At 36.4% G+C, this 21,560-nt stretch overlaps 1 protein-coding gene across 4 annotated transcripts in view; it reads right to left on the minus strand.

The window, feature by feature from the left end:
- The window catches only part of KLHDC1 (kelch domain containing 1), an 81,191-nt gene that overhangs the window by 42,749 nt on the left and 16,882 nt on the right, over positions 1-21,560 (minus strand). For all 4 annotated transcript variants that reach the window (XM_053656882.1, XM_053656880.1, XM_053656879.1 and 1 more), the window contains exons 2-6: positions 15,677-15,747; positions 15,104-15,221; positions 14,562-14,680; positions 7,478-7,556; positions 1,657-1,740 (exon numbers count right to left, since the gene is read on the minus strand). In XM_053656882.1, coding sequence (XP_053512857.1) covers positions 1,657-1,740; positions 7,478-7,556; positions 14,562-14,680; positions 15,104-15,217 — 396 coding nt within the window. In that variant the 5' untranslated portion in view covers positions 15,218-15,221; positions 15,677-15,747. The remainder of the gene's footprint in view (positions 1-1,656; positions 1,741-7,477; positions 7,557-14,561; positions 14,681-15,103; positions 15,222-15,676; positions 15,748-21,560) is intronic.

Raw genomic sequence — 21,560 nt, forward strand, 5'->3', positions numbered from 1 at the left:
CTTAAAAGAAACTTTGCAGGCTAGAAGAAATTGGCAAGAAATATTCAAAGTCATGAAAAGCAGGCACCTAATGCCAAGATTGCTCTAACCAGCAAAGCTAACATTTAGAATGGAAGGGCAAATAAAGTGCTTCCCAGACAAGAAAAAACTAAAGGGTTTTAATATCACCAAGCCATTATTATGTGAAATGTTAAAGGGACTTATATAAGAAAAAGAAGATCAAAACTATGAACAATAAATGGCCAAAATACATATCAAGCAACAATTGATGTTAAAAAACAAACTAAGCAAACAAGAACAGAGACAGAATCATGGATACAATTTTGAGGGTTGCCAAATGGGAGAGAGGTATGAGGGAATGGGTGATGAGGTGAGGAGATTAAGAAGTATAAATAGGTAGTTACAGAATAGCCATGGGGATATAAAGTACAGTGTAGAAAATGGAGCAGCCAGTGAACTTAGATGCATGATCCATGGACGTGAACAATGGTGGAGGGACTGGCTAAGAGAGTGGGGGGTGCGGTGTGGATTGGGGTAAAGGAGGAAAAACCAGGATAGCGTATTCAATAAAATATAATTTAAAAAATAAATAAAAGACACAAATCTTAAAATCCAAATGCTAACTAAAGGAAAATTTACTCAACAAGTATAAATGGCTGACAGTTGATCATTTCCAAAAGTAGAAATGGGATGAAGAAGACAGAAGGGCAATGCAAACCTGAAATTCATGACTTGGACAAAGAGGGGGCTAAGAAGGGTCTTACCTTGTAACACTTACTAGTTTACAGAGAACCTCCTACCATTTCCATCAGCAATGGTTGGACTACAATTCTGCACAGTTCTGGTGAGTTTATCAGTCACAGTACCCTGCTTTCCAAGGGGTGGGCCTGGCCAATCATCCTCTTGGCAATAGAAACAGATGTGAAGAGTGGGAACATGCCTGCAGAGGGCCGGACTTTTTTTCTAGAACTAATATGTAAGCACTGAAACAATACAACACCAACAGAAAGAACTGCTTGGGTAGCCAGGACCATACTCCCACCTAAATGAGCCAACCAGTCCGCAGCACACAGAATGAAACTAGCGCACTGTGGGAAACAGGGAGAAGCAGGCACAGAAAGATGAAAAACAATGGTGTTGAGTAACTTGCTCCAGTTCCTGAGTTCCTGGCCCCTGCAGCTCTTCCTTCCACTGTGTGAGCTCCTCCACAATACACTTTCCGGCTATGTGAGAATTTACTGCTGCTTAAACTAATCTGATTCCTGTTGGTTCACTAGCACATGAAAGAGTTAATAATGTATTTTTACCAAGCTACATGTAGCTACAAGCTGCATGTAGCCCTAACCTCAAAGGTTTCTGAAATACGGACTTTTAAAAGTTCTGAATTTGGCTATAAAAGGACTTTTTACAAGAACCTTCCTTGAACTGGAGCATCATAGTAGTGAGTAAACAATGATGACGGTGCCTCTTGACAAGATTTTTTAAAAAACCCTTAGCTAACCTGGAGAAAAACATGATTAGTGACAGTACTCAAGAGAACCCCTATGTATGTGATTACAAACTCAGTTATTAAAATCCAAATAACATAGTATAAACATATAGTTTAAATGTGCCAACAATTATATAAATGTAAAGGTAATAATTTATAGTACTTACTTTAATTTCTGGTTGAAGCCAACTCTTTGTCTTTGTGTCAAATACATGAACATCATTATGCCATCCCCAGAATATCTGCTCTTCCTAAAACAAAATTTTTTAAAATATTTAAGAGATTTTATAACTTTTAGGTTGTTATAGTTTCACTGCATACTTACTGGTGAAATAATAGGCACCTGTACAAAAATGGAGTCATTACCAGATTCATAAAGCAAACGCATGCATCAGGGGCTCACAAGTGTGGTCCCCAGACCATAGCTGCACACCTTGCAACTTTTCTTCTCATAGTATTGTTTGCAGTATATAATAATTTACTTGTTAACAATTTTTCAATTCCCTCAAAGAATTGTCTCTTTTAAAACTGCAGACAACAGAATGATATTTACATTTTGAAATCTGTTTTTTCTAAAGTACATGCACAGAAACCCTAATCTTTATTATTATAAACTTTAGGGGACTATGAGCCTTTCTCAAAAAAGTTCCAATCACTGAACCAAGCAATTTGCTGTTAGAAGTCAAAGTTATACTTTCTTCTTTGTCTTCTAAGAGATAAAGTTGTTGGCAAGGCAAAGATTAGCAGTTATATTGTATTTAGCACCTTCCAGATTGTTATGATCCTCTGTCACAGCTCAGGTTTATGTTTTATGTCAGAAATACAGCACTTTTGTCAGGACTTGTCAAAGTAAAAAAATTACTCAGTTTAGAACCTAAACAATAAAAATCCACTGAACACCAGAGTCAGAAGATGGCAGAGAAGTAGGCGGGGGCTGAGCCCACTTGCTTGTGCACCCAACTGGGATACTTAGCCAATCTTCCGAAAAACAAAGTGAACAGCCAACAGATTCTTAGCTGATATAAAGTTTGGAAGCCAAAGTGAGCAGAGGATGCTTCAAAACGGGCAGTAAGGAGGTTCTATAGGCAGCAAAACTTACATCAGACAAAATAGACTTCAAAACAAAGGCCATAAAAAGAGACAAAGAAGGCCATTTCATAATTCTAAAGGAAAGAATCCACCAGGAAGTTATAAACATTGTAAACATATATGCATCCAACATAGGAGCACCTAAACATATAAGGAAAATCTTGGAAGACATCAAAAAAGATATAGACAATAATACACTTATAGTAGGGTATTTTAACACCCCACTGTCAACAATAGACAGATCTTCCAAACGAAGAATCAACAAGAACATTGTGGCACTGACCGACACACTAGATCAAATGGGCTTCACTGATATACATAGAACTTTTCATGCTAAAGAAGCAAAATACACATTCTTTTCAAATGTGCATGGAACATTTTCAAAGATAGGCTACATGATAGGACACAAAACAAGACTCAACAAATTCAAGAAAATTGGAATCATATCAAGCATTTTCTCTGACCACAAGGGACTGAAACTAGAAACCAACCCCAAGGAAAAAAACCAAAAACACTCAAACTCATGGAGATGGAATAGTATGCTATTAAACAATGAATGGGTCAAGAATGAGATCAAGGAAGAAATCAGAAAGGTTCTGGAAACAAATGAAAATGAACTCACAACCCAAAACCTGTGGAACACACTGAAGGCAGTCCTGAGAGAGAAGTTCATAGCAATACAGGCCTACCTAAAAAAGATAGAAAAATTTCAAATAAACAACCTAACCCTACAGCTCCCAAAACTAGAGGAACAACAACAAACAAATCCCACAGGAAGTACAGGGAAGGAAATAACCAAGATCAGAGCAGAATTCAATGACATAGAGACTGAAAGAACAACTCAAAGAATCAAGAAATCCATGAGCTGATTCTTTGAAAAGATAAACAAAATCAACAAGTCTTTAACCAGACTCATCAAGAAAAAAAGAGAGATAGCACAAATAAATAAAATCAGAAACAACAGAGAAGAAATTACAACTGATACCACAGAAATACAAAGGATCATAATATATTACTATGAACAACTACGTGTCAACAAGTTTGAAAACCTGGGCACAATGGACAACTTTCCAAAAACATATAATCCTCCATAACTGCATCAAGAAGAAGCAGAAAACCTTAACAGACGAAACTGAAGCAGTTTCACTGCTTCAAAAAACTATCGGCACACAAAGCCCTAGGCTGGATGAATTCACCGGAGAATTTTATGAAACATTTAGAGAACAGCTAACCCCAATACTTCTCAAACTACTCCAAAAATCCAAGAAGAAGGAAGACTCCCAATTTTTTATGAAACCAGTATTATCTTAATTCCAAAATGAGATAAAGATACAACAAAGAAATAAAAATATAGGCCAATATCGCTGAAGAACATAGATGCTAAAATTCTCAACAAATATTGGCAAACTGGATCCAGCAATATGTTCAAAAGATCATACACCATGACCAAGTGGGATTCATCCCAGGGATGCAATATTGGTATAATATATGCAAATCAATAAATGTAATACATGTACAAGCAATATGAAAAACAATACTGACATGATATCAATAGATGCTGAGAAAGCATTTGATAAAGAATAGCATCCATTTATGATAAAAACACTCAGCAAAGTGAGAGTAGAGGGAGCATACCACAACACAATAAAGGCTATATACAAGAAACCTACAGACAACATCATATTCAACAGACAAAAACTAAAATCTTGCTCTGACTGGTGTAGCTCAGTAGATTGAGCACAGGCTGCAAACCAAAGGGTCACTGGTTCAATTCCCAGTCAGGGCACATGTCTCATTTGCACCAGTTCCCCAGTGGGGGCCATGTGAGAGGCAACCACACGTTGATGTGTCTCTCCATCTCTTTCTCCCTCCTTTCCCCTCTCTCTAAAAGTAAATAAATAAAATCTTTTTAAAAAACCTAAAATATTTCCTTCTAAGATCAGGCACAAGACAAAGGTGATCACTTTCTTTACTTCTATTCAACATAGTATTATAGCCATGCAATCAGACAAGGAAAGGAAATAAAAACATCCAAATTGGAAAGGAGAAGTAAAGCTGCCACTGTTTGCAGGTGATATGATAGTATACACAGAAAACCCTACAGACTCCACCAAAAAACTACTCAACCTAATAAATGAATTTGGCAAAACCACAGGATGCAAAGTCAACATTCAAAAATCAAAGGCATTTTTGTACACCAACAATGAAATGTCAGAAACAGTAATTAGGAGAAAAATTCCATTTACTAAGACAACAAGAAAAATAAAATTCTTAGGAATAAACTTAACTAAGGAAGAAAAAGACCTGTTCTCAGAAAACTACAGAACACTAAAGAAGGAATGAAGGAAGATACAAACAAACAAAAGCACATGCACTGTCCATGGATTGGAAAAAGTAACATCGTTAAAATATCCATACCACCCAAAACAACCTATAGATTCAGCACAATCCCTGTCAATATACCAATGATATATTTCACAGATGTAGAACAAATATTTCAAAAATTTATATGGAACCATAAATGATCCCAAAGAGCCTCAGCAATTTTGAGAAAGAAGAACAAAGCAGGAGGCATCAAATGACATCAAACTACATTAACAACGAAATATAGTTTCCTTTCTAATACAAAGCCACTGTAATCGAAAGTTTGGTACTGACATAAGAACAGACACAGAGATCAATGGAACAGAACAGAGAACCCAGAAATAAACCTATGTCAATATGGTGAGTTAATATTTGACAAAAGGGACAGGAACATACAATGGGGTAAAAATAGCCTCTTCAATAAATGGTGTTGGGAGATCTGGGCAAGTACATGCAAAAAAAAAAAGAAACTTGACCACCAACTTACACCACACACCAAAACACACTCAAGATGGATAAAAGGCTTAAATGTAAATTGTGACACCAAAAAAGTCCTGGAGGAAAACATAGACAGGAAAATTTCTGATATCCCATGCAGCAATATTCTCACCAATACATCCTTTAGGGCAAAGGATATAAAGAGAAGAATAAACAAATGGGACTATATCAAAATAAAAAGCTTCTTCACAGCTCAAAGAAAACAGCAAAAAAATGGAAAGGGGACCAACTGTATGGAAAAACGTATTTGCCAATGATACCTCAGACAAAGGTTTGATCTCCAAAGTATACAAAGAATTCACACAACTCCACACCAGGAAGACAAACAATCCAATTAAAAAATGGGCAAAGGACCTGAACAGATACTTCTCCAAGGAGGAAACATAGAGGACCCACAGACACATGAAAAAATGTTCAACATCACTAGCCATCAGAGAGATGCAATTTAAAATCACAATGAGATACCATTTCACACTGGTCAGAATGGCCATCATTAATAAACCAACAAACAACAAGTGCTGGCAAGGTTGTGGAAAAAAGGGAACCCTAGTGTACTGTTGCTGAGAATGCAGACTGGTGCAGCCACTGTGGAAAACAATGTGGTACTTTCAATAAACTGAAGATGGAAGGGCCTTTCAATCCAATGATCCTACTGCTGGGACTATACCCTAAGAGTCCTGAAATACTGATTCAGAAGAACCTATGCACTCCAATGTTCATAGCAGTGTTATTTACAATAGCCATGTGCTATAACAGCCTAAGTGCCCATCAGTGAGTGTATCAAAAACCTGTGGTACGTTTGCACAATGGAATACTACTCAACAGAAAGAAAGAAGGAACTCCTACCCTTCATGAAAGCATGGATGGAACTAGAGAGCATTATACTAATGAAATAAGCCAGATGGTGAAAGACAAATACTGTATGATTTCTCCTATAAGTGGAACCTTATCAACAAAACAAACAAATGAGCAGAATAAAACCAGAGGCATGGAAATGGAGAACAAACTGATAGTGACCAGAGGGGATATATGAGGAGAGTAACAGAGCAATGAAGGGGAAGGGGCAAGCAAAGGAACATGAATAGAGGACTCATGGGCATGGACAATGTGCAGGTTGACTACAAGAGTGTGGGGGCAGAGTAGGGATGATCAGTGAGGAAAAAGGCAGGACAACTGTAACTGAACAATAAATAACGTTTTAAAATGTACCAGTGGGAAAAAATCCACTGTACACTAAAAATTTCAGGACATGAGCATTAGCCTAATTGTACTAGAAGAGAAAAGAACAGGAGATTTCACTGATGAATAAAAATACATATAAACAAAGGGAAGTTATATTTCTAAAATTATCAGTAATAATCTAAGTGGCCAAGCTTTACAGATATTTTATATTAAAAGCTAAAAAGCCATGTAACTATAGGGAGAATTAAAAAATGCCCATATACAAAAAGATATATACAAAATGTGCATAAACATTAGTAACGTACAATAATACTCTATGCTAATAAAAGGTAAAACTAAAGAGTTGCTGTGCATTTTGGTGGTAAATCAATGATTTTTTGTGAATCAATGATTTTTAAAGTTATCTTTAAAAGATTTCATTTTTATAAGTTATGACTTCATTAATAAGTTTATTCTATAACCAGTAAGAATAATTAGGAAAGGTAATATCACTACCAACTTACTCCTGTGTAAGCCCATCAGAGCTGCGTGGTTCTAGTATACGTATCTAAAAGCAGGTGTGTGCCAGCAAAAGCCAATCTGGTTACCTGTGAACAGAGTTTTTCTAAGTTGTGCTAAAGCCTCCACTTCTAACAGAAGCAGGTATAAGCAATTAACTATATAAGAAAAGGAACTTCCAGTTTCCATGAAGGTGAGAAAAGCTCGTCCAATTTAATCAAACATCAAAAGAGAGAAAAACTAATTTTTTCATAGTCAATTATAGCAAATTAAAATGAGAAAGAGTAGGCTCATTATTTTTAAAAACTTTAAGGCAATAATAAATTGGAGGAAAATGTCAGCAGTGATTACTCTTACCCAAGATGCATCATGAACATCAAAACAGTCTTGGAGTTCACTGTGTCTCCTACACCCATAACCACCAAAATATATTAATCTGAAAAACAAATACAAAGACAGGAATATCCTTTAGAAGTTCTACTTCCACTTTGTTCATAGAAAGTTGAATGCGATCATTTCTCTCACCCTAACAACCTAAACAAGCTAGATACAGTCATGCGCTATATAAAGACAGTTCAGTCAATGACGAACCATATAGATGACAGTGGTCCCATAAGATTATAATGGAGCTAAAAAAATTTCTATTACCTAGTGATGTCACAGCCATCACAGTGTTGTGCAATGCACTCCTCACATGCTTATGGTAATGCTGGTAAACAAACCTACTGTGCTGCCAGTGCACAAAAGTATAGCAAATATAATTATAGTATATAATACGTGGTAAGTATAGTACATAATACTTAACCATGACAATAAATGACAATATTAATGGTTTACATATGTACTATAATATACTTTCTATCATTATTTTAGAATATACTCTAATTATTAAACATAAGGTTGCTGTAAAATGGTTTGCTGATTTATGCCAGCAGCAGCTTCATATATCTTGTGTTTATCTACTTTGTTAATTGTATCAGGACTTCCAGCCAAGATGGAGGCATAAGTAGACACATCATGCCTCTTCCCACAACCAAAAGAAAAACAACAAATTTTAAAATGAAAAACAATCAGAACTGACAGAAAATTTTACTGTATAGAAATCTGACAACCAAGGAGTTAAAAGAAGAAACATTCATCGAGACTGGTATGAGGGGCAGAAATGGGCAGCCAGGTAGAGAGGACTTATGGCAAGGCGGTAGCTGGTGGACCTCCGAGTCCCACATTCGCGTGCAGATAAGCTGGGAAAAACAACTAGGAACCAAGACAGACTGAGCAACCCAGGGTTTCAGTGTGGGGAAATAAAGCCTCAAAACCTTTGACTGAAAACACCCGTGGGGGTTGAGGGGGCAGCAGGAGAAACTCCCAGCATCACAGGACAGTTCGCTGGAGAGACCCAGAGAATCCTAGAACATACCCACCCACCCAGGAATAGCACCAGAAGGGCCCAACTTGATTGTGGATATCAGGGGAAGTGACTGAAAACCAGCAGAAAGAGGAACAAGTGGCACTGTTCTCTCTCAGGCTTCTCCCCAACATACAGTGCCACAATGTGGGTGGCCCTGCCCTGGTGAACACCTAAGGCTCCACCCTTTACTACGTAACAGGCACACTAAGACTCAAAAAAAAAAGGCCCAAATGAAAGAACAGATCAAAGCTCCAGAAAAAATACAACTAAGCGATGAAGAGACAGCCAACCTATCAGATGTACAGTTCAAAACACTGGTTATCAGGATGCTCCAGGAACTCTCTGGGTACTTCAACAACATAAAAAAGACCCAGGCAGCAATGAAGGTTGCATTATATGAAAGAGAAGAATGTACAAGGAGCCAACAGTGACAGGAAGGAAACCAGAACTCAAATCAAGGGTTTGGAGCAGAAGAAAGAAACATTCAACCAGAACAGAATGAAGAAACAAGAATTCAAAAAAATGAGGAGAGGTTTGAGAACCTCCAGGACAACTTTAAATGTTCCAACATCAGAATAGTAGGGGTGCCAAAAGGAGAAGAGGAAGACCAAGAAACTGAAAACTTATTTGAAAAAATAATGAAGGAGAACTTCTCCAATCTGGCAAAGAAAATAGACTTTCAGGGAGTCCAGGATGTTCAGAGAGTCCCAAAGTAGTTGGACTAAAGGAGGCACATACCAAGACATATCATAATTACATTACCCAAGATTAAAGATAAGGAGTGGATCTTAAAAGCAGCAAGAGAAAAGCAGAGGGTTACTTAAAAAGCAGTTCCTGTTAGACTACCAGCTGATTTCTCAAAAGAAACCTTGCAGGTAAGATGGGGCTGGAAAGAAGTATTCCAAGTCATGAAAGGCAAGGACCTACAGCCAAGATTACTCTATCCAGCAAAGCTGTCATTTAGAATGGGAGGGCAGATAAAGTGCTTCCCAGATAAGGTCAAGTCAAAGGAGTTCATCATCACCAAGCCCTTATTATAGGGAATGTAAAAGGGACTAATTTAAGAAAAAGAAGATAAAAAATACAAACAGTAAAATGACAACAAACAAACAGCTGAACCTAAAAAACAGAAAATGAACTAGTCAAATAACTAGAACATGAAGAGATTGACAGAAATAAATTATTAGCAGGGTGGAGGAAGGGTGAGAATGGAGGAAAAGGTACACAGAACAAGAAGCATAAATGGTAGGTACAAAATAGACAGAAGATGTTAATAGTATGGAAAATGAAGAAGCCAAAGAACTTATATGTATGACCCATGGACTAAAGGGGGTAATGATGGTGGCAGAGGTGGTACAGGGCAAAGTATATAAAGGATGTGCATAAGTTATATACAAATACCACACCATTTTTTATACAGGACTTGAGTACTGGCAGATTTTGCCCCCCATAGATACCTAGGGATGAACACTACCATAAGTTTCTGATTTAGAGTTATAAAAAGTTTTAAAACCAGATAATGATGATGGTTGAACAGGACTGTGAATGTAATTAATGCCACTGCATTGTACACTTAAATATGATTAAAATGGCAAATTTTATATTATATATATTTTACCACAACCTTTTAAAAAAGCTACAATAAAAAGTAAGTCTCCCTTCTACTCTCGCTCAATTCTCCTGCCTAGACAAACACTGTTACCAGTTTCTTGTATACACAAACTAGAAAAACTTTAAGGAACCAAAAATACTTTGTAGATTTGGGGTCCATTAAGTCCTGGAAAGACAAAAGTAGAAAACCCTAACCTAGTGGTTTACAGAAACATACTTCATTTCTCCTAATTGTTCACAAAGATGCTTTCTTTATGCAAGCCTACCCAAAGCTCAGAGTTCAGTTTTATTTCAAGCATCAGTTCCTATAATGCTTTTTCCAAACTGTTATGACAAAAAATTAACATCCAGAAACAAATCAAAGACAGTTATCCATTAGACAAAGTTATCCATTAGACAAACAAGTAGACAAAGTTATCCATTACTCTTCGTAAAAAATTCTAAATGTCTGCTAACAGAAATCAACAGTATGTTGAAATACTTGTTACAACCAAGCAAGATTTATATCTGAAATACAAATATATAAAAAAATACAAATTAGCCCTGGCCTGGTAGCTCAGTTGGTTAGGGCCTTGTCCTGATATGTCAAGGTTGTGGGTTTGATGTCCAGTCAATAAACACCCCTTCCACATATGGACACTTAATTTGTTGCAAAAGTGGTACCTCAAAGCAAAGGAGAAAGTATGATCAGGGCAGTCAATGCTGCTGGATCGACTGGTTGTCCGGTTGGTTATCCAAATGGAAAAATAAAACCTGACCCCTCCCCTGGCTAGGTGGCTCAGTTGGTTGGAGTGTCAGCTCTACACCAAAAGGCTGCGTGTGGGTTCAGCTGCCAATCAGGGAACACACCTAGGTGGTGGGTTCAATCCCAGTCAGGGTGCGTGTATAGGAGGCAACTGATTGATGTTTCTCACATCAATCTCTCTCTCTTCCCACGTTCTACTCTCTCTAAAATCAATAAACATATCCTCAGGTAAGGATTAAAAAAAGAAACCTGACCTTTACCTCATACCACAAAAAACAATTCCAGGTGGACTGTGGATAGGAATGGATAACGTAAAATAATGAATGTTTTAAAAGATAACATAAGAATATCTCAGGACCTTGGGGAATGAAAAGTTGCTAGGGTACAAAAGCACTAATCATAAAGAAAAGATTAGTAAATTATACTATATTAAAATCAGATTAGACCATTAAGAGAATGAAGAAAGATATACCCAATGGAAATGTATACCTTTATGTACAAAAACACACAGAAGAATATTCATATTACTCCGAAGAGTTAAAAAGTGAAAATGACCTAAACATCTGTCAATAGTAGAATGAATAAATATACTGTGTAGTATTGTACTTAACAGAATAACATATAGGAAAGAAAGAAAACTATAGGTAGACAAAACATCATGGATGAATCTCAAAAATATAATATGAATAAAAGAATAAATTCTGTATGATTCCATATATGACACAAAAATAATAAATAATACAGGATGTTAGACATTAGGATAATGGTTTTCTCTTGAAAGGAGTCTGAGCACAGCAGTAAGTAGTGGACATAAGGAGGGTTTCTAAAGTGCGAATAATATTCTGTTTCTTTATTTGGGTAGCAATTATATAAGTGTGTACACTTTGTGATAATTATTTAAGGTGTACTAGTTCTATAAAAATGTTCTGTAACACTTCAGTCTCTAAACTAATGAAGTATTTGTGCATTAACAGAGACAAAATAAACAAAATAGAATAAAACCTAAAAGTAGATCCAAATATTAAAAAATAAATAAATACATAATAAAAGTAGAATCTGAAATAACTGAGTTAGAGATGAGATAGTCATTCAAAAAAAATAAACCTGAATCCATATCTCACACCATTCACAGGATAAGTCCCAGAATGAATTAATGATTTAAATGGAAAAATTAAATTTAAAAAGCACCAGAAGAAAATATGGGAGAATTAGATTATAATCTTAGAGTGGAAAAAGACTTTACAATCAAGGCTCAAAATCCAGAAGCCACAAAATAAATTATTGATAAGTTTATCTAAATCGAAGTTTTGAAAAGCTGTTTGTTTAATGTATACAGAGCACACTTTTAAGTAAAGTCAAAAGAGGGTGACAAAACTGGAAAAAATTTCATATTGCACAAACACTAATCTCTTTAACACATAACGATAGAAACTTCTAGCAACTGAGATTATAAATGCCAACAATAGAAAATAATTAGTGAAGGACACGATCAGTCTAGAGAAAAATAAAATAAAAATTTCCTTTAAGCATATGAAAATACATTTAAACCCACAAAAATATGTTTTTAATGAAAATCAAAATATCACTGAAACATCACTTCTCAGTTAGCAAAACAAAAAATCTACATTTGTTTGCAAACTCTTGGCAAGACTGTGGAGAAATAAGCATTCCATTGTTGAAATATAAAACAGCACAACCTCTATGGAGGAAAAATTTGCAAAATTTATTCTTATGCGTTGAATTGTGTCCTCCCAGAATTTGTATGTTGAAGTGTTATTCCCCAATATCTCAGAATGTGACCTGATTTGAAAATAAGGTCTTTACAGAAGCAGTCAAGTTAAGATGAGACAGAGAAGTACACACTGGCAGAACACTACTGTGAAAGTGAAGCAGAGAGACAGGAGAGCGATCTACATGCCAAGGAACACCGAAGGCCGCCAATAATCATCAGCAACTAGGGGACAGGCATGGAATAGATTCTTCCTCAAAACCCAGGGAATGAATGAACCCTGCTGACACTTTGATCTCAGACTTCTAGCCTCCAGAACTGTGAGACAATATATATCTGTGGTTGAAGCCACTCAGTTTATGGTTCCTTGCTACAGTAGCCATAACGACCTTAGCATCTACAAAATTATAAATGCATTACCTTTTGACCCAGCCACCTAATTCTGGAATTTCACTCAGTAGATCTATCTGGTATGTACACACACACACACATACACACACACACACAAAGATATCCATTAAGGCATAATTTGTAATAGTAAGGGACTTGAAACAACCTACAGGGTAAAGGTTAAACAAACAATGGCATATATAATCACAGAGGAGAATACTATAAAAGTGCAAAAACCCCCACAACAACAACCCACAGAGAACAAGCTTTCTAACTAGGGATACAGAAAGATGAAAGATCTCCACTTCACTTTTTTAAAAATAATATTTATTTATCTTTAGAGGGGAAGGGAAGGAGAGAGGGAGAGAAATATCAATGTATGGTTGCCTCCCATGTGTCCCCTGCTGGGAACTGGCCTGCAACCCAGGCCTGTGCCCTGACTGGGAACCGAACCACGATCGTGTGGTTCACAGGCCCGTGCTCAATCCACTGAGCTACACCAGCCAGGAATTCCACTTCACTTTTAACTAAAAGAAGTAGCAGAGTGCCCACAGTGTATAGAGAGTATACTGACATTCATGTGAGGAGGAGGGGCAAAAAGAGGAATACATATGCACACATACATACTTGCTTCTATTTGCATAAAGTAACACTGACGGCAGTGGTTTCCAAACTTGTCTGCACCTTGTGACCACCTGAGGAACTTCAAAATAATCATACTCCTAGACACTGTAATTTAATTATTCTGGGGTATCACCTGGGCTTTGGAATTTTTAAAAGATCATCAGGTGATTCCAATGACACACAATTTTGGAAACCATTACCATAGAATACAAAAGATATAAAGAGAAGTAGCTATTTGTGCATGGGGGAGCAGGGGTAGAAGTGGGAGCCAAAGCTTTCACTGCAATATTTTAAAATACGGTATGAATCCTGTGAATGTATTATTCAAATTTTTTAATCAATAAGTTAATAAACTATTAAACTATACGTTATAAAGTTTATTAGTGTTCACTAGAAACTCTAATAAACTATTAAACTATAAATTAACTATGTGGTGTTTTAAATTTTAATTTATTTTTAATTTATAGTTGCTTCTACAGGTTTATTTTTATTACTTAGGTTTCTAGGATTTAAAACTGCTGTTACCATTAAGCATCAAAACAAGTTTGGCCCTGGCCCATGTGGCTCAGTTGGGTGCAGCACCCTCCCAGATGCTGAAAGGCTGTGGAGTTTACTCTGGTCAGGGCACATATCTAGGTTGCAGGTTCAGTAGGTTGCGACACCTAAGCCAATCAATGTTTCAGGGGCGATGTCTGTCTCTCCAATCAATGTTTCCCTCTCCCCCGCCCTCTCTCTTTCTCTCTCACCCCGCGTCCCCACCCCACATCCCCCTCCACTCTCTAAAGCAATAAAACAGCACCTCCTCGGGTGAGGATTTTTTAAAAAGTTTGTAATTATATGTTGAAACAAATCAGACTCTCAAGTTTTCTTGACTTTGGCCTCAAGCTATGATCCTCATGTAAGTGTGGCTAGTGAGATGATTTTGATGCATTACCTGTCTTTATATACCCAGCAAGAAAGTTTATCACGTGGTGTGGGTGGTTTTCCTTCAAACTTGGTGATTTTTTCCCAAATGTAGGTTCCATCTCTGGTTCGCAAATTAACAAAATAAAGCTTTAAAAAAAGAGAACACCATTAACAGACAGGGCACTTGAAAATTAAATCTATATCTGAGGATTATGTGATCCAAAAGATAATAATATTACTTTTTTCTTTCTAACAAGTAAAATTTTAACTATGGAGCTAATGAAAGTGAGACTGTTTTAGAAGCAAAAAATGATATATGAAACATACTGAAATAGATCTTTTCCCATCATTCTCTTGCCCTATAGATATCAATTAGGTATGTAGTTAATTCTGTAACAGAAAGACATGGAAAAAAAGCACCACTTCATTTTCACTCTAAAACCTTATAATCATAAACACAAGATTTTCTATATGTATCTTCTTTTTAAAATATTTGTAAATTTGTGATGTGAATTGATACACTAATTATTACACATTTTGCTGCACTCCTGAATTGAAAAAATGTATTACTCGATTGCTGTATCCTTTGTCATCATATCCTCCAAAAATGTACAGCTTTCCATTAATGCAAGCACCACAGCTTCCTGACATGGAGGTAGGGAGTTCTCCTTCCATGAGGTGCATTGTCCTGCAGCAAGAATAACATGGAATTTCATAACTTTCCAAAAGGCAAAGTAAAATTCCCTTTGAATCCCTTGAGTCCTTTTTAAATGAAAATTGTCACTGACAATTAAAATATAATGGTAGCTAATACTGCAAAAATTCTAAGATCCGCCATACAGGTTTTTCGATGTACTGGAAAATTACAAAATCTTCGCATGTGTCGCCAGAATCGAGAATTAATTAGCAGAACAAAACCTTCAGAGACAGCCTTAGAATTATGAGGAATGGTAAAGGACAAATAGTGGAGAGAGGAAGGGAGCAGGGGAAATGAAGAGCCAGAGAAAATAAAACATTGAAAGAAAATGAAAGGGAGAAATAGATGTTGCACTATGTTCTAAGCAGGGCTGTAAATTCCCAAGTCTATGAAAATATTTATAACACGTATTAAGACTCAACATTCTACAATTTAAAATTACTTACCACAACCCACTATCAATATCATAGGTCCAAATTTCATCATTAGGCAAATATACTTCATTGTCTTCAATAGACTAAAAACATAGAATATATAAAATTATATTTGTCAAATGCATAGTAACAATTCAATAGTTCCTCAGGATGGGAAAACCTGCAATTAAAATACTGCAAAACACAAAAAGCAGGCTCAAAAGTTGTTTTCAATATAAATTAAGTTAGATCAAATGAGAAAAGAAAAAAAGACATTTTCTAAGAGAAAATGGGCAAACAAAGGTTTAGAATACAAAATAGCAAGAACATGAATCTTAACAAAAAGACTGAGGACAATTAAACCTTAAAAAGAGATTTTGAGTAAGGGAAAACAGCAAAATAATAATACTCAAGAGTAGAACACTGAAGACTATCAAGGCTGGGAGAAAATGAGTATCAAATAAAGGCAATATGTTTGTGTGAAGGGAGGGAATTAAGGAAGGAAATTTTATCAGACGTAATTAAGAGCATTGTATCAGAAAAAAAGTGAAATCTTACCAATTGCAACAGTATGGATAAATCTAAAGGTATTATGCTAAGTAAAATAAGTCAGACAGAGAAAGACTAACACCATGATTTCACTTATACGTGGAATCTAATGAATAAAATAAACAAGCAAAATTGAAAATACAAAGGACAGACTGATGGCTGCCAGAAGGAGTGGGCTGGGGAGACAGAGTGAAAAAAGTGAAGGGATGAGAAGTACAAATTAGTAGTTATAAAATAGTCCTGGGAGCCCTGGCTGGTGTAGCTCTGTGGACTGAGCACGGGCCTGCGAAACAAAGGATCACGGTTCAATTCCCAATCAGGGCACATGCCTGGGCTGCAGGCCAGTTCCCAGCAGGGGATGCAGGAGAGGCAACCAGACATTGATATTTCTCTCCCTCTCTCCTTCCCTTCCCCTCTAAAGATAAATAAATAAAATCCTTAAAAATAAATAAGTAAAAAAAATACAATAGTCATGGGAATGTAAGGTACAGATAGGGAAACTACTGGGAGGAACACTTTGTAAAGTATGATTGTCTAACCACTAGGCTGCACACCTGACGCTAATACAAAATGATATTGATTATGAACTGCAATTGAAAACTAAAATTTAAAAAAGATAACTATCAGATATATTGATTCACTGAAGATATTTTTGAGTGCCAACTATGTACAAGACACAGTATTAGGTGTTTATTATTAGGTACTGTGTGCAAGACATAGTGTTAGGTATTTATTTTGGGGTTGGCCAAAAAGTTTGTTACATTTTTTCGGTAAGATGGCTCTAGTAACACTTTGTTGTCTTTAACTTCATTAAAACAATTATATCCGACTGTATGGTGACAGCTGTCATATCAGTGGGCATTAAAAAAACATCAGAATTGGTGAATATTTGTGTAGCCAATTTAATACTGAAGATGGAAGAAAATAAGCAACATTTTCATTATATTATGCTTTATTATTTCAGAAGGTAAACCAGCAGCGCAGGGAGAAGAGGCAACCATACAGATGTTTCTCTCCTCTCTCCTTCCCCTCTAATAAATAATAAAAAGAAAGGTAAAAACACATATACAATGCCAAAAAAAGATTTATGCAGTGTACAGAGAAGGTGCTGTGACTGACTGAACATGTCAAAAGTGGTTTTCGAAGTTTGTGCTGGAGATTTCTCGCTGGATGATGCTCCACAGTAGAGTAGACAAGTTGAAGTTGATAGCGATCAAACTGAGACAGTAATTGAGAAAAATCAATGTTATACCACATGGGAGATAGCCAACACACTCCAAGCATCCAAATCAATAGTGATTGATGAAAATGAAAAGTGTGCCTTTTCTTTTACAGAAAAGACTGAACAGACTTTTTTGGCCAACCCAAAACAAACAGACTCTAAAGCTTAAGATAAATTTAACTAGTCCTAACGATAACTCTGAACAATCTCTAAAGAAGCCAATAACATAATTAGAATAGTACATTCTGACAGTTATGTTGAGAAAAGAAATAAGAACAGACTAATAATCTTATTTACATTAAGTAAAGAATTTATGGGTTGAAACAAATCCTTAAATGTCATTTCTTGGAATAATTCAAAAATAGTCAAATGTAAAAAATAGCAGTTTAAGAATTACTAGTACTGCGTGATACATGAATTATTAACATTCTAAGTAGATTTAGCTAATTTCTCATTGCTATGTCAAATTTTAAAAATAATATCTTGACTACCAGGTATCTCTGCTGTCCACACCCCCTCAATCTCTCTCTCTCTACTGTAACTCTCTTCTCTCTCTCTCTCTCACACACACACACACACACACAGAGAAAACCATTTTATTAATTCCAAAGCAACTTCCATTTATGTCTCACTGAGGAAGCCATGCTTAACAGCTAAGTAAACAAATAATTTGAAAAAGGAGAGTTAATTAAAGTTTAATCACATCAGGCTCCAGCTTTGTGTCTACACCTTTATAACAAAAATATTACAAAGATGGATTCTGTCATTACTCTGCTTAAGTACCTTCCATCCTTCCCTAGTACTCGCAGGGTAGTCTAAAATTCTTATGATTCTGTACTATTTGGTACCCAGTATCCCTCCGAAGTTCATCTCGTCTTCCATTCATTATGCTCTAGTCTTCTTTCAATTCCTAAGCCTCCGTAAGTTCCCTGCTATAATAGGGCCTTCAATTATGCTCTTCTCTCTAGGAATGCTTCCCAGAATTTGTCTGGCTAACTAACTCATTCTTTGGGAATACTTTAAATGTTCCTGCTTTACTATATCAAAATAGGGTTAAAAGATTAAGTTCCTTATTATATGCTCCCATACAATCCTGTACTTCTCCTTTAAAGTCCTTGGCCTGAATCACCCCCACCCACCACCCCCAGTAACCTATAAGTTTCATGAGGGCATGGATTGTGTTTATGTTGTTATAATTTGGTTCCCAGAGCCTAACACAGTGCCTGATACATAAAAGGCAAATTGAATATTTATTGCTTGAGTGACTAAATGGGTAAGTGAATGACACCTGTTTAACTAAACTGACTGCAAGGCCTGATTATAAAGAAAAGTCCCTTTCACTAATCTTTAAAAGGGGTGGTACAAACAGTCTGGTCCTTGTATAAGAACAGACACATGGATCAATGGTACAGAATAGAGAGCCCAGAAATAAACCCATGTCTTTATGGTTAATTAATATTTGACAAAGGGGACATGAGCATACAATGAATGCCCTAGGAGATATATTGGCAAAAAGCATTGCTATGTGAGATATCTGAAATTTTACTGTCTATATTTTCCACTAGGACTTTTATGGTATCACAACTTATATTTAAGTCTTTTATCCACTTTGAGTTTATTCTAGTGTATGGTGTAACTTGGTGGTCTAGGTTCATTTTTTTGCATGTACAAGTCAGTTCTCTCAACACCATTTATTGAAGAGATGTTTTACTTTCAACGAATGTAATTTCAACCCCTTAACAGTTAAGGAGTAGTTACATTTATACAGTCCTAAAATTACATTTGGCCCTTTGAAGGCAACCGAGAGGCTGATGTGGCCCCTGGTGAAAATGAGTTGGACACCCCTGACCTAGGGCAAAGGAAATAAAGAAAAAAATAAACAAATGGGACTATATCAAATTTAAAAGCTTCTGCATGGCTAAAGAAACCAACATCAAAAGGAGAAGGAACTGACTGTATGGGAGAACATATTTGCCAATGATATATCCGACAGGGTTTGATCTCCAAAATATATAAAGAACTCACACAACTCAACACCAGAAAGACAAACTATCCAATAAAAATGGGCAAAGGACCTGAACAGACACTTCTTCAAGGAGGGCATATGAAAAGATGCTCAACATCACTAGCCATCAGAGATGAAAACTAAAACCACAATGAGATATTACCTCACACCTGCCAAAATGGCCGTCATTAATAAATCAACAAACAACAAGTGCTGGTGAGGTTATGGAGAAAAAGGAACCCTAGTGCATTGTTGGCAGACTGGTGCAGCTACTGAGGAAAACAGTATGGAATTTCCTCAAAAAATTAAAAATGTAATTACCTTTTGACCCTGCAATTCCACTGCTCAGAATATACCCTAAGAAACTCAAAACACAAATTCAAAAGAATTTATGAACTTCTATGTTCATAGCAGCATTATTTACAATAGCCTGAATGTCCATCAATAGATAAGTGGATTAAAAAACTATGGTATGTTTACACAATGGAAATATGTAGTAACACAGCAGAAAAAAAGAAGGAATTCCTACCTTTTGTGACTGCATGGATGGATCTGGAAACTACTAAGTTAAGTGAAACAAGGCAGTTGGTAAAAGACAAATACCACATGATCTCACTTATGAGAGGAATCTATGAACCAAATAACCTAATGAGCAAAACAGAACCAGAGGCAACAGAATCATGGAATAGACTGGCAGCCATAATAAGAGGGGAGGAGGGAGGTGGGGACTGTTTGAAAGAAGATAAAGGCATTAGTAAAGGAACATATATGAGGGACCCATAGACATGGTCAACAGGGTAGGGTCTGACTATGGAAGTGTAGGATGAGCTGGATGGAAGGGACTGAAGGGCGCAAAACTGGGACAATTGTAATAGCATAAAAAGTAAAACATTAAAAAAATGAAACCCGAATCAAACTGAAAAATACAAGGTGTGGTACAAAAACACAAATGAAGTACAGACTTGAAAAATTTGGACCTAGTTCCTTTTCTCTCAGAGATATGACTCCAAAATTATCTCTTCTATTCTACATCATCAAGTTTTCCTCCTCTACAAGATCACTCCTATGGATATCATCTTCTCTCTTTTTTTAGTATCTTTTATTGATTAATGCATTACAGTTGTCCCAATCTTTTTCTCCCATTTATACCCCTCTGCCTGGTACCCTCATTCCCTGCAGCTTTTCCCTTACCCTCTTAGTTCATGCCCATGGGTTGTACATATAAGTTCTTTGGCTCCTCTATTTCCTATACTATTCTTAACCTCCCCCTGTCTATTTTGTACCTACCATTCATACTTATTCCATGTACCCTTTCCCCCACTCTCCCCCTCCCCACTGATAACCCTCCATGTGATCTCCATTTCTGTGATTCTGATCCTGGTCTGTTTGTGTTTAGTTAGTTTTTGTTTTTGTTGGTTCAGGTATTGATACTTGTGTTTGTTGTCATTTATTGTTCATAGTTTTAATCTTCTTTTTCTTGGATAAGTTCCTTTAACTTCCCTATAATAAGGGCTTGATGATGATGAACTCCTTTAACTTGATTTTATTCCTTTCACTCTAAAAGATAGCTTTGCTGGATGGAGTGACACTAGATGTAGGTCCTTGCCTTTCCTGACTTGGAATTCTTCTTTCCAGCCCCTTCTTGCCTGCAAGGTTTCTTTTGAGAAACCAGCTGATGGTCTTATGGGAAATCCATTGTAGCTAATTCTCTTCTTTCGCTGCTTTTAAGATTTTCTCCTTCTCTTAATGTTGGGTAACTTAAATATGTGTGTTGGTGTGTTCCTCTATGGATCCAACTTCTTTGGGACTCTCTGAGCTTCCTGGACTAGTATGTCTAGTTCCTTTGCCGGATTAAAGTTCTTCATTATTTTTTCAAATACATTTTCAATTTCTTGGGCTTCCTCTTCTCCTTTCAGCATCCCTATGATTTGGATGTTGGAAAGTTTAGAATGGTCCCAGATGTTCCTAATCCTCTCATTTTTTTTGAATTTTTGTTTCTTCATTCTGTTCTGGTTGGATGTTTACTTCTCCCTTTTGTTCCAAATCATTGATTTGAGTACCAGTTTCCCATCTTTCACTGTTGGTTCTCCATATATTTTTCTTTATTTCACTTTGCATAGCCTTCACTTCTTCATTTTGTG

This window comes from Artibeus jamaicensis, unplaced genomic scaffold (genome assembly GCF_021234435.1).
Source record: "Artibeus jamaicensis isolate MK-2021 breed Jamaican fruit bat unplaced genomic scaffold, CSHL_Jam_final scaffold_286, whole genome shotgun sequence".
Classification (NCBI taxonomy): domain Eukaryota; kingdom Metazoa; phylum Chordata; class Mammalia; order Chiroptera; family Phyllostomidae; genus Artibeus; species Artibeus jamaicensis.